This window comes from Ursus maritimus, unplaced genomic scaffold (assembly GCF_017311325.1).
Source record: "Ursus maritimus isolate PB19 unplaced genomic scaffold, ASM1731132v1 scaffold_19, whole genome shotgun sequence".
In the NCBI taxonomy this organism is placed as follows: domain Eukaryota; kingdom Metazoa; phylum Chordata; class Mammalia; order Carnivora; family Ursidae; genus Ursus; species Ursus maritimus.
The window spans coordinates 28,180,917-28,194,900 of NW_024424341.1; the positions used below are offsets into that span (position 1 = coordinate 28,180,917).

Here is a 13,984-nt window from a genome sequence, read left to right on the forward strand (position 1 = left end):
TCTGGCAGAGCCGACGGCGGACCACCTGGACTCTGACATGGCAGAAGGTTGTATGAAATTCTCAGGACGTCTCATCCTTGACACACCAAAGCACTACTGCCCAGGGGTAATGAGCCAGGGTCACCCCAAACCCAATTTAAGCTCCATGAAGGCAGTACCCGTATCTTCCCCTTCTCTATGGTGCCCAGGACAGGGAGCAATCCTCAAGTATGAAACCGAGACGCACTCCTGTCACCCAGTCCATGGCCAGGCTTGTAACTGCCTCTCAAACAGCCCGCTCACCTTCTGTTGGCTTTGCTCTCTTGCCCCACGCGCCACCCCTATGACCCACTATGCACTGCCTGTGCTACGAAATGTGTGTCACGGAGGAGCCAGGAAGGCAGTACGCCTCTACCCGTGTCCCGCACAGCCAGCCTCTCATGGCATTCTTTTCTTGGTTCCAGAAACTAAGTATCAGATACCTTAAGTAAACAAAGTTTTCCCAACGGAAAGCGAATGTTCAATCCCTCCCTAAACCCACTCTGTGGAATCTAAAGCCAGAACAGACAGCATTATTTGCTTTAAAAACTGTAAAACAAAAGACAAAACTATGAGAAATCTGAGAAATACCATAAGATCGCACTTCTAAGCAGAATCTAAAACAAGAAACGCAAACCCACAGAAAAAGAGACCAGAGTTGTGGTTCGAGAGTTGGGGAGTGCAAGCAGGGGAAGTGGAGGAAGGGGGCCGAAAGTACAGACTTCCAGTTGGGAGACAAATAAGAACTAGGGAGGGAGTGAACCACCTGATGACCTGGCAGGGACCCGGCTGTGTGACGGATGCGGAAGCTGTTAAGCGGGTGAATCCTAAGTGTCTTCATCCCAAGCAAAACACCTTTTGTGCTTTCTCTTCTACCTCTGAGAACTTAGCAGGTAGTTCTTTTGTGGCGCGTGTCAGTCCACCAGGCTGCGCGCTTAAACCTGGCCAGCGATGTGTGCCCACAAAAGCTCAATAAAAGTGGAAAAACGGAAAACACCCGGCTTCCTTGGCATTGCCGTTCTTTCCCCTGGTGGGGGCCGCTGCCCTGCTGGTTGCACTCCTCGGGCTGAGTCGGCACTTACTGAAGGCCATGGGGGTCAGGAGGACGTGAACCGCAGGAGGAGCTTCCAGGCTCCAGTGGCGCCTGTGCGGGGAGGCACCTACATGGGCACGGGGGGAGCGGGGGCTACTGACAGGGAAACGAGAATAATAAAGGGCCTCCATGCCTGGTGCCTTCCGTTCAGTGTTTTCCTGTCTCCAGCTGAATACTGCAGTTAAGAGGAAGGCCCGGGAATAAAGATTTAAAGGTGGTAATAGTCTTGGGTTAGATGAGAAAAGCAGGTCCCCAGCATGCACTCATTTTCTAAGTGCTGGGGATTTAGTGTGACCAGAACAAGAATCTGCCATCTGCCACCATGTTTCAGAAGACATTTCCCTCAAAGAGACACGTATAGTTCATGTGGGTTTGAACTCACTTCTACACGGATTTTTCCATATAGTACAGGGCCGTAAATGTATCTTCCTTAGGATTTTACTAACATTTTCTTTTCCTGAGCTTCCTAGATTGTAAGGCGACGGCACACCATACACAGAGCACACAAGATGGTGTTAATCAACTCCTTCTCTCATCAGTAAGGCTTCCAGTCAGCAGCAGGCTAGCAGCTGAGGTTTGTGAGGAGTCAGAAGTTCCGTGTGGAGCTTTGACTGAGTCAGGGGGGGGTCTGTGCCCCCACAGTTATTTAAGGGTCAACTGTGTAACCTTCTTGAGGACAAAAGCCAGCTTGAAGAAAATCCAGGCATGGCACAAATCACCTCTTGGATTCATGTAAAATCATAAAAATGGGACCAGCCCAGGATCATCAGAAGTAGAAACCAAGGCCTCAAGTAATGAAACTGCTGGAGTCACAGAGCCTCCCGCTCTTGATCGAGTTTGGCCAATTAATAACACAGACACCCAAGTGGTAAAGCTTCAGAATCCATCTCTAGCTGTACAGGCACAAGTCAGCTCCCTCTGTATCAACTCTTCCAAAATCGTGAATAATCCCTTCATCTTTATACTGTTCCATTTGTCGGACAAGCACATAAAATTGCATGGGCTGGTAAATGCATGCTTCAGTTAATAACTAAAAGAAAGCCTAACGCCAGAAGTAATGTGACTAACGTCAAGAACAAGACAAAGATGCCTAGGATCCCTATTCCTTGTCACAACTGGACAAGAGAAATTGTAGGAATAAAAGTTGCTAAGAAAAAACTATTACTGTATGTGTAAGATCGGACCCTGAAAATTCCAGGGACTTAACTAAAAAACAACTATAAGATAATTTAGTAAGGAAATAAAGAATAGGAAAAAAAAGTTTTCAAAAACCATAATCACTTTGGGTTACCTGGGTGGCTCAGTTGGTTAAACGTCTGCCTTCAGCTCAGGTCATGATCTCAGGGTCCTGGGATCGAGTCCTGCATTGGGCTCCCTGCTCAGCTTCTCCCTCTCCCTCTGCCCTTCCCCTCCACTTTTGCGCACGTGCGTGCACTCTCTCTCAATCATTTTTAAAATATCATAATCACTTAGAAGATAATGGAACAAAGACACCATTCTCATTCACAATAGCAATAACAAAATATTATAACATCTATAAGAAAACTTCAAAATACCTCTGAAAGGTCACCAAAAAAACTTGAATAAAAACTAAAAGGCATTCTTTTTAAGATTCAACATATCACGTCAGTTCTTCCTAATGTATAAATGTAACATAATCCAAAAAATGCCATCAGAGTGTTTTTAACTAGATAATTATAAAGTTCCCAAGCGGAAATAGGGAACATGAATTTTTTTTTCCAGAGTTTTCTAAGCTATGAAGGAGGATAAGCACAACCAAATATTAAAATGTATAATAAAGACTCAGTAATTAAAACAGTGTGATCCTGATCATGGGTAGACCAAGGGAACAGAATAAAAGTCCAGAAATAAATCCAAATACAGAGGGGCATTTAGGACCTGTTAAGGGTAGACTGTCAAATCAGCTGGTTCCATATGGAAAAAAAAGTTTGATCTGTATCTCATGAACTGCAGCAAGAGACACTGCAGAAGGGTGGAGCACTGAAATATTAAAAAAAAACCCAACAAACCCATACAAAAGAACAACACAACTATAAAAGCACTAGAAGAAAACTGAGAAAGTTTCATAATCCTGGAGTGGAGAAGTCCCCTCTATGCATCAAACTCTAGAAGGCACAAAAGATCAACTCAATTACATAAAAATCAAAGTGTTCTGCAACATATGAAACATTTCTCATAATAATTAAAACAAAAACAAAACCTAAGTGGCAAAACAAATGAAAAGACAAATGACAAACTAGGGGGCGCCTGGGTGGCTTAGTAGGTTAAGCCTCCAATTCTTGGTTTCAGCTCAGGTCATGATCTCAGGGTTGTGAGATCGAGTCCCACATCGGTCTCTGTGCTTAGTGCCGAGTCTGCCTGAGACTCTCTCCCTCTGCCTCTCCCCCGCTTGCGCACACACTCTAAAATAAAAATCTTTTTTTTTTTTTTAAGATTTTATTTGACAGAGAGGGAACACAAGCACGGGGGAGCTGGAGAGGGAGAAGCAGGCTCCCTGCTGAGCAGGGAGCTGGATGCGGGGCTGCACCCCAGAACGCTGGGATCATGACCTGAGCTGAAGGCAGACGCTTAACGACTGAGCCACCCAGGCGCCCCAATAAATAAAATCTTAAAAAAAAAAAAAAGACAAACTGGGAAAAAAGTTTACAACTCAACAGCAAGGACTGATTCAGACAATGCCTAGAAATGGGTAAAAAGACCAATCATTTAATACAAAAATGCACAAAGGGTATAACAGAACATTCATTCACACAACATTTATTAAGCGTTTACTATGTGCCAAATATTTCTCTAGGTGCTGGGGACATAAAAGCGACAGAAATCCTTGCCTTCAGAGAACTTATATTTAAACAAGGGTAATCTGATGAATGAAATAAAGAAAATACATTTTATCGGACAGTGATAAGCCCTATGGAGCAAAACAAGGAAAGCAGAGAGGGAGAACTAGGGGCCCGTAAGGCCTCAACCAGAAGATGCCCTGTGAACAAGACCTGAAGCACGTGGGGCTGAGAGCCTCTCTGGGGAAGGACACTCTGGGGAAGCGGAAGCACGTGCAAAGCCCCTGACGCAGGAGCAGCAGCACGGTCAAGGAGCAGGGAGGAGTGGGAGAGGCGGAGAAGGCAGGATATGGTCAGAAGAACAGGGTGGGGGACAGGCAGGCAGGACTGTCCTACAGATGAGCTTTTACTTGGAAATGGGTTCTGAAAAGTTGTTTCATCTCACACATCAAGAAAATAAAGAGTGCACCGACAATTTCGTACCTATCGGCCGAAAAAGCTGTGTTGCTACGTGCACACACGTGCCACAGGAAAACACACTCTTGTACACAGAACCTCAGAACAGCAACGGACTACAAAGCGCTACAACCATAAATGTCTATCAGTACCAGACTAATGAAGTAAATTACGACTCGACGATTTGAAGGAACACGAACCACTGTTAAAAAAATAAAGAGGAAGCTCTTCTGTTTGTACTGACTGGGAAGGAGCTCTACGATAAATTACTAAGAGATGAAGAACAGCAGTATGCTTCCGTCTGCACTTCTACAAAAGGGTCAGGAGTGCCTTTGAACTTGCTTGCATATGCATGGAAATCTCTGACATGACCTACAAAAACTAACAGTTGTATCATCAGTGGTGATTGGTGGGAACTGGTCAGGCGGCACTAAGTCCTTCCTATAGGTTTTGATTTTTAAACCATGTAAATGTATTTCCTATTCAAAAAAAGTAAATAACTTGTTCAGAATGTTGAAGTCCCTCTACTGCAGCCTACCTCAATTCCCGAGGCCCGGCCAGACCCGGCTCTCTACCCTGCCAGCGCCCAGCAGGCGTGGGAGAGCAGCCGCCTTCCGCCGTGAGGCTCACCTCTATGGGGATATAAAGCATGAACCCCGGCTCTCCTGTGTGGGTCATGCTCATCACCCGGATCCCATTGGCGTAGCCCACGCTCATCTCCTGTGGAAGCAAAGGAAGAAGCTGAGCACCCCACATCTGATAAAGTAATGAACACCTGAGGTAAACCCTTCTCGTTAGCCTTGCACTCTCTGACCCTAAAAGAGGTACATGTGAATGAAAGAAATTCATCCTCAAAGTGGTCTGTCCAGGTACCAGGGTCACCAGGAATGGAGTCCCGTCTCTACAATCTCCCTTCTCATGAGTATCACCATTTCAGAAGTGCCAGCCAAGCTGCTGGTGGGATGTGGAGGCAAAGTCTCTACAAGCATGAAATATTTCTTTTCGAAGTCCTACTAAGGCTTTATTTTAGGGGCATCAGGAGCAACGAAGACCGGGTAAATGTCTTCTCCAGGGCATTTGGCAGCCAAGTCCCGGGCACCTGCTCTGCAAAAGCGGATGCCTGCTGACCACGGAACACGGCGCACCTGCTACTCTGGGGTCAGAGACTGGGCTTCTGATGCTCAAAATGTGTTTACGGCAGCTCAGTTACCTGATGGGCCTCTGACATCATCGCTGTTCCTGTCATGGGAAGTGGGAGGCCCAGATGGCCCTGCAGCAAATCATTCCCACAGGGAGCCCAACAGGACACACTACTCTGCAGGCTCCCCGCACGTGGCTCACTCGTTCGGGAAGCAAACTGTGCAGGGAAGGGTCTGCTGATGGCTACCGGGGAGAGTTTTCTGTTGCTTTCACTCCGCCGTGGAGAAAAAGGAAAACTGTACAGTCAGTAGGTGACCCCAGCTTGGGTGCGAACTTCCAGGAGCCTCCGTCAGTGACTGTCCCGCAGCTGTTTGCTACAGCTGTTATGGGTTACCGAACCACTGGTCTGTGTGACCTCTCTCGTTAGGATTCAGTCACCATTTTTTTTACTCAGTTACTAGTTGCTACTGTTGCCAAATCGAAGAAACTTACAAAGCTGTTCAGGGATCCACCCAAACCACTGCTCCCCAGGAGACACCACATACACAGAAGTTACCCTGTGAAGGGAAAGGGGGAGCACTGCACAGAGGGAGGGGACCTGACCTTAACTGGCACTTTTTGGCATCTGTGTCACCCTTTAACTTACAAAATTTAAGCCACTGCTACACAAAGCAATAAATACATAGGATTGATACTCAGAAAAGTTAAATCGACTTCAAAGATATCCTAGTGCTTATTGAATAAGGAGACCTGGAAATGTGAAAAATAAAGAAGTGAATTTACTCATTTTGTTTGCTTAATGAAAACCACAACACCCTTTGTGGGCATTAATGTTGTAGTAAGAACATGTAACTGCCATCCCTGTAAAAGAAATATTCCCTACCCATTTCAAAACTAAAACTTTACTAGCACCCACCTTGCAAAACAGACTCGGGAAGTGGTCTGGAGTCATAGGGGCATAGGACAGCTCGGACAGCACATCCACAGCTCGAGGACCTATCAGATTGAGGGCTGAACGGAAAAGAACAAGACATGCCAGTCCAGCTAACAGATGAGCCAAAGAAAAAAGTCTGTTTTGGACTTGCTCCCTTACCGCCAGGCCTGGGTGCTGAGACCATGACGGCAACCCTCCGCTCAAGCCACGCAAGGACGGATACAGAGCGCCTCAGTGCCGGCAAACACCCCTCTCCCGACAGGCCTGCGAAGTGCAGCCGCTCACTGCTGGCACGAGCGCGCCTGGCGAGCGCACTTCTTCCCGGCACACGGGAGACAACGTCCCACAGCCTCTTTGCGGTGACACTGGGATCGCAAGACCACGTCCTGGCTGACGATAGGAGCCCACTTCCAGGCCTGGCCACAAACTTGCCGCACAGTTCCCATTCCCTCCCTCTTTCCAGAGCTGCTATGTGCCAGGAAGAGCCCAATCCCCAGTCTGCACCTGCAGAGAGCCCTCAGGAGAGCTGCCCAGCCACCTGGGATTCCATCCTGTGACAGCAGCTTGTGGTCACTACACATCAACTGCTCTCACGGGCCAGAAAACTCGGTTCTATAGTCTGCCAGTCTGGTAGCCAGAAGGAAAACGTGGCTGCTGCTATGATGAACTGACAGTGAGGGCCTGCTGGGGGCTAGGGGCAGGTGTCAGTTAAGTGCGGGGTGGGCAGGCATTAAACCTAAAGTGAGGAGGTTGAAGTGGGGGGCTGCTCCCCCACAGGACTGCTGAGGAGGGCACAATCAGGAAAGTAAGTTGTCCTCAAGAATTATTCACTCAGGGGCGCCTGGGTGGCACAGTGGTTAAGCATCTGCCTTTGGCTCAGGGCGTGATCCTGGCGTTATGGGATCGAGCCCCACATCAGGCTCCTCTGCTATGGGCCTGCTTCTTCCTCTCCCACTCCCCTGCTTGTGTTCCCTCTCTCGCTGGCTGTCTCTATCTCTGTTGAATAAATAAATAAAATCTTTAAAAAAAAAAAAAAAAGAATTATTCACTCAAAAAAAGCTAAGGGGGAATTTTGAAGAAAATAATACTTAGGCATTAAATTAAAAAATACTTTTTGGGGCACCTGAGTGGTGCAGTTGGTCGGGCATCCGTCTCTCAATTTCATCTCAGGTCACAACCTCAGGGTCGTGACGGGGCTCAGTGCTCAGCATGGAGCCTCTCACTGTGACCCCCATTTCTGAATGTCAAAGAGACAGAAGGCAAATGGAGAAGACAAATCTGGACAGGCTGGCCTTTTCCTGTGCAGCTGACCCCAGAGGGCCCGCTTACCGGTGTACTTCCAGGTGACGTCCTCCAGAAGCAGATTGCTGTCTTCTGGCATGTGTTTCTTAAGCCAGGCCCAACAGTGGACCTGCTGGTCGGTGGGGGAAATCATGAAGAAACTGAAAGGGAGATGGACAGTAATCAAAGCCAAGCAGCAGAGAAAGGGTCAGGAAGCAGGCAGGTTAACTTGTTTCAAAGCAACCAATGAGCAGAAGACTGGCAAATGGTCTCCTAGCTTTCAGAGAGGGCCAGCAGCACCTAATTACCACATAAGGACAAAACAGAAGATCTGGGCTTCCTGTCGGTGCCAAGACGGCATACAGATCTACTGCAAGTGAACACCTCCACCCCCAGGATGACTGCTCTGTCCACATTCAGTTTTACATCATCTGGGGTGTTTCTTCTGCTTTCTTCGTTCGTGATTTGCATTTGTACTGCACTGTCAACGAACAGGCCAGCAGTGACTGAAATCCCTCTGTTCTCGGTATAATCAGGTTTCCCGGAGTGGAGGGCTGGGTGCTCGGTTCTGCCGCATGGCGTCGGGGGAGGCGGGGCCCGGGGGGCGGCCGCGGGCCTCACCTGCGCTTGCTCAGGCGCGCGATGCTGCAGTCGTTCTCATAGCCCCCGCCCTGGTTGAGCATGCCGGTGTGCACGATGTGGCCCACGGGCACATCCAAGTCGTTGGAGAAGAGGTACTGTAGGATTTCCAGTGCCTGGTCCCCGGTGGACTGCAGGGTTAGGGAACAAAACAGCGTGAGCACAAGAGCGTGTGGTTGGGTGACACCGGCTGACGGGCGGCTCAACTTGCTGAGGAAACTCCCTTCTTCAGTCCCCGGGCAACACTGTCTGTGCATTTACTCCATCGAAAGACACTCCAGAGAAAGCTAGCTCTTGATTCAAATGGTAAGTAGGCCTCTGCAAGCTGATTAAAACCCAGCAACAAAGAGTAAAAATTTACAAAAATGCTACAGTACAGATAAAACACCAAAATATACCAGAGTTCTTACAGAAGCAATTTTAAAGTGACAGATGAACAACAGGGTGCATTCAATGAATATGCAAAGGTTCCTACTCTCTTCTTTTGGGTCCCAAGCACTTACTGTTATCTCAAACTTTGTGAAAGAGGACATGTCAATGACACACACAGCTTCCTTACAGCACTTGACTTCAGACTCCACGATGTCAAACCAGTCAGGCTTATAGAAAGTCTTGCTCTGCTCTAATGCCAGGAGGTCTGTGGACCAGAAAACAACAAAAGGAAGAAAAGGAAATTTATATCGTGGACCCTCCATGTATAGCATAGTAGAGTGTGACAGGTTTTTCTTATTTATTCTTCTAGGAACACATTCTAGCTATAATACATTTTAAATGGGTTTTATTGGTTCCAGGCAAAAAAGAACAAAAATGAGAATGGGCCTTCCTACCCTTGTCCGGTGGCACAAAGTACTTTGGCCTCTCAAATCCATGTTTCTCCATCCACCTGGCTCCTTGTGCATCCAGCCGGTCATAGAGAGGAGACGTGCGTAACTGCCTCCCGGTCTGGAAGTCCCAACGGGGAACCTTCAGATCGTAGAGCAGAGCTGGAACAGATAAGCACAGTGTCTGCCAGCCAAACCACAGGACGGAGAGCGCAGCATCCACTAGATTCACAAGAGCACGCTCTCCAGGCTAACGGGGCCTAATGTGCAAACGGTGCCCAGTGTAACGGGCCGGCTCCACAGAAAGAGTAATGCTGCAAGAGCTGCTATCATCCCTCCACAGTTACACAGCTGTGAGTCACTGAACAACTCCAGGTCTCTGTTCACAATCATCGTTTCGAATCAATAGGCAGAAACAACGGCAGGAAGGTTAGACTTCCACAGCAGGGAGGAAGGCTGCATCGCAAGAGCACACAGGGAGCGACGACGTGTGTAAACATGGTGCTTGCTTCTTGACAGTGCCTGAGTCGCTGCGACCTCAGAACTATTACAGACCTAACATCCAACCCATTTCCGAAGTGAAAGGGCACACAGCATATCCTGATTTGGTGGCTCTGAAATCGGACAGGTTGCATAGTCCTGGCCCAGTGACATATTCACATAACAAAGCTAGGGTCAGAATTCATTTCTCCTAGTTTCTAATCTGCAACAGCAAGATGTAAAAACACCCAGAAAGAGTGAGCTCGAGTCCCCTGCACAGAGAAAACCTGACCTCACAGCATTTCACATGAGAGGGACAGCGGGGTGGGGAGGAGACTGAAAGATCCAAGAGAAAGGGGCCACGCTGGTTGTCTTATCTCGTGACGATTTTTCAATCTCCTCTCGCCTACTTACCCTTTCCCCACTTTCTATCGTGCCTGCGATTCCTGTTCTGTGAGAATCAGAGGCGGCCACCATACGTGTCATGTCATCAAGGAGAAACTTGAGCTCCATTACGATTTGCACAGGTTCTAAGGTAACTACGGCTGGGGAAATCAGGCTTTATGGCAGTTCACCATTTTAACTAAGATATTTGCTAAAATAAAAGAACCTTAGTGGCCACCCAGACTGTTGCCAGGGCCTCTGTCTCCCACAGACAGTTCTCTGCCACAGGCTAGAAGGGAGCACACAGGAGCTAAAGGTTATCCAAAGACCTCATTGTGAATGGAACCCCTGCTACCAAACCAACAATTCACTGGTAATCAAGAATGGTGCTCGCAGCCAACGTAGAAACTTGGCTGGGAGCATAAATATGCCCCAAATATTTAGGAATATTTTGGCAAAGTCTCAGAATAATAGTTCCTCAGTAAAGGACAGTGAAACGACAGTCTGATTTGGTTCAATTCCTGATACAAAAGCTGACTGTAAGGGTTACTAGAGAGCAAATCAGAGACAAGGCAGAGTAACAAGTTAAAATGAAGACGCCTTCAAAGCTGGAGAGAAGAACAAGGAGAACAGAAACGTATGTTTTGTATTTCCATGAGACATGGTTTCCTATCTTGCTAACATGTAGCAGTTAAGGACAAAAATCATTCAGAGAAGCTTGAAGCTTTGAGAATAATGCCGCAAATTCTCTGCCTTGGAAAGCAAATCATGATCTCAAAGATCAGGTAGGGAGCAAGAGCATTCACCTGGCATGGGGACTTTGCAAGCACAGTGGAAAGCAGATGACACTAGCAATCTCCAAGGAGCTGCTGCAGGGAGTCGGACAGCAACTACCACCCGGAAGTCCTGTTCTTGCCTATTCCCAGAGGTAAATAAGACAATACACTAAAGAGAAGGTTCCGTAAATATCACATGGGGCCTAATGCCTCCACCAAATATGAGAAGCCCAACCCCGAGCAATTATTGCTCCAACAGAACGATCAAACAGGCCCCAGGGAAGACACCTTCAGTGAGGTGCAGCTGGGACTGAGCTCCACTCACGCATGACTTCCATGACGCGGTGGCGCAGAAAGGTGCGGCTGCTCTGGAGGGCTCCGAAACGCTTCAAGTCCAGTTCCCAGATGTTTTCTGATGGATAACCGTGCACCATCCATTCAGCGAGGTACCTGTTTAGATGTGGGGGAAGTTGCTAGACCTCAGATGGGACCCTCCTAACTGTACGAGGAATCAAGAACCAACAGAAACATCCCGTCTTGTCACAGACTGGTTGCGAAATTCCGGGCAGCTTCCTTAACTTTTCTGAACAAACAAACGAGGATCCATCTACTGCTTTCAAAATCACTATGACTATTTTAGCTCTAATAAGGTTCCCTAGAAAGTGCTATAAAACAAGCCACATCTAGGAAAAAAGACTAAAAGATACATACAAATGTGCTCTAACTTATCCATCTAGTGGTTTTTTTCTGGAAAACCCTCGGAGGTTATACAACTATCTGACCACGTCTCAGCTCCAAACACTTCTGGTAACTCCTCTTCCCTGTTTTCAGAAAAATTCTACAAGTCACTCAAGAAAAGTGGCCTCATGAATAAAAAATTTAAAAATTTAATTGTGGTAAAATACACAGAACATAACAGAACAAAGAACAAAACAGAACATAAAATTGACCATCTTAGTCATTTTCCCGTGTGAAGTTCAGGGGCATTAAGTACTTCGACACTGCAGTGTGACCGTCACCAGCATCCACCTCCAGAGCTCTTCATCTTCCCGAAGTTGAACTCGCTCCGCGAAGCCAGCAGCCGCTCTCCGCTCCGCGGCCCCAGCCCTGGAGGCCGCCCGGGCGCCCAACTAGCTCACAGAAGTGCGACCACACGGTATCTGTCCTTCCTGACTGGCTGATTTTAATTCGTATGTAATGTTTTTGAAAAGTCTTGTATTAGCACGATTGTCTGTCTCACTCACAATACTTACTGTTTCCAAACTCAAATGCACTCGAAGGATCAACATTTGTAATCACTGCAAGAGCCAAAAAGTACATCCCACAGGCTTTGAGGCTAATTCCAAAAGAGAAGTTCCTGAAACATTGTGCACAATGACACTTCCGGAAGATCCCACAGTGACTACTTTGAAGGGGACAACTCTCTAATGATGTGTACCTCCTCATTACAGCATACCAGATGACATCCGTCCACCACACGCCACACTAACACCAAGTCACTCTAGGAAGGAAGCCCCCAGCAAGGAGGGTCTGAGCAAGGAAGACTTACCTCCCAGCCCCTCCACCAAACGAAAGGCCAGCAGAGTTCATTCCCGCCAGGACAAAGTAGCCCTGGACTGCAGGAGACTCGCCCATGATGCACCTCATGTCTGGGGTGAAGGTCTCAGGGCAGTTCACCAACTTCAGGATCTCCAGAGTCTCCAGGTCTGGCATGCGCCGCAGGAGGGAACTCAGCAGGGGCTCTGAGCCATAAAAACAAACCCAAACACCGGCCTCAGCTCTGGGGAATTCACACACTTCCACTCCTTACGCTTCTGGACGCCCTCTCCTCGCAGAAGAGCTCGTGGAAGAGGCTTTCTCAGAAGAGCCAAATGGGCCCTGGTCAGAAAGCAGACACTGTGGTGGAATTAAGGGACAAACCTACAAAGTGCATGGCATAAAGACAGAGAAAAAAGACACTCTTAGCAAGGCCAGGAGCTGTGGAAGGGCACACAACACACTGGAGGACAGGGAAGGTCTCCAAGGGACCACTACTTGGGGAAAAGCTCTTCCGAGACACAAGGAGACAGGCAAAGCAAGGATTTCCCAAGTTGGAACAGCGGCAAAAGACAGGTCCCCAGCCTGTCTGAAAGTCAGCCTGCCACCTGGGAATTACTCCAGGGGGACAGTGGCAACAGATGAAACCAGACTGAAGCTGGCTGGTGGGTACACAGAGAGTTCTGTACACCATTCTGTCCACTTTTAAAAATCTGAAATCTCCCACAATAAAAAGTTTATTTTTTAAAAAGGTCCTTAAATTAAGGGTGGAAGGGGAAATTCTCCATTACAGACCCCTTCAATATCCTTGGAATCTGGCCCATGGGACAGTATTAACCCTCCAGAAATAAAAATAATTACAAAATCAAGTAAGCATATAAATACTGAATCACTATGATGTACACCTGAAACTAATCAGCATCATAGGTTAATTCTTCAATAAAAACAAAAACTGACTAAAAGATCATATTAACAAAACGATTTTGCTTTCTAAAAATCTCTTCCACCTTAGATGCTCCTACGAAAGGCTTTCCTCCTCGCCTAGAATTTCAGCAGTGGTCTTAGGTAAGTAATAAGCCAGAAGTCCCTTAACCAAGATCTTTGTCCCCTGAATCTGTGACCCAGTAACCACAGTCTCAGACCAGGTGAACTCTGCAGGCTGCCCTCTGTGAGCACCTCATGGGGGCTGTCACAAAGACCAAAGAAGGAACTCTTCTTGAAAATGTTTTTTAAAAAGATAGCATCTTAGGGGCGCCTGGGTGGCTCAGTCCTTAAGCGTCTGCCTTCGGCTCAGGGCATGATCCCGGCATTCCGGGATCGAGCCCCATCAGGCTCCTCCCCTGGGAGCCTGATTCTTCCTCTCCCACTCCCCCTGCTTGTGTTCCCTCTCTTGCTGGCTGTCTCTCTGTCACATAAATAAATAAAATCTTTAAAAAAAAAATAAGGAACATAAGAACTAGAATGATCAGTAGGGGAAGAAAGGGATAAAGGAAGGGGGGGTAATCAGAAGGGGGAATGAAACATGAAAGACTATGGACTATGAGAAACAAACTGAGGGCTACAGAGGGGAGGGGGGTGGGGGAATGGGATAGACCGGTGATGGGTAGTAAGGAGGGCACATATTGCAT

The 13,984-nt window shown here is 47.5% G+C and overlaps 1 protein-coding gene across 3 annotated transcripts in view; it reads right to left on the bottom strand.

Moving 5' to 3' along the window:
- Positions 1-13,984, bottom strand: part of LOC103662056 (pyruvate dehydrogenase phosphatase regulatory subunit, mitochondrial) — a 36,131-nt gene that overhangs the window by 6,037 nt on the left and 16,110 nt on the right. For all 3 annotated transcript variants that reach the window (XR_005835631.1, XM_040633578.1, XM_040633577.1), the window contains 8 exons: positions 12,370-12,562; positions 11,146-11,270; positions 9,187-9,342; positions 8,863-8,996; positions 8,342-8,490; positions 7,769-7,881; positions 6,422-6,516; positions 4,996-5,085 (listed from right to left, as the gene is read on the bottom strand). Coding sequence is in view for 2 of the 3 variants with exons in the window: in XM_040633578.1 (XP_040489512.1) it covers positions 4,996-5,085; positions 6,422-6,516; positions 7,769-7,881; positions 8,342-8,490; positions 8,863-8,996; positions 9,187-9,342; positions 11,146-11,270; positions 12,370-12,562 (1,055 nt within the window). In the remaining variant the exon portion in view is untranslated. The remainder of the gene's footprint in view (positions 1-4,995; positions 5,086-6,421; positions 6,517-7,768; positions 7,882-8,341; positions 8,491-8,862; positions 8,997-9,186; positions 9,343-11,145; positions 11,271-12,369; positions 12,563-13,984) is intronic.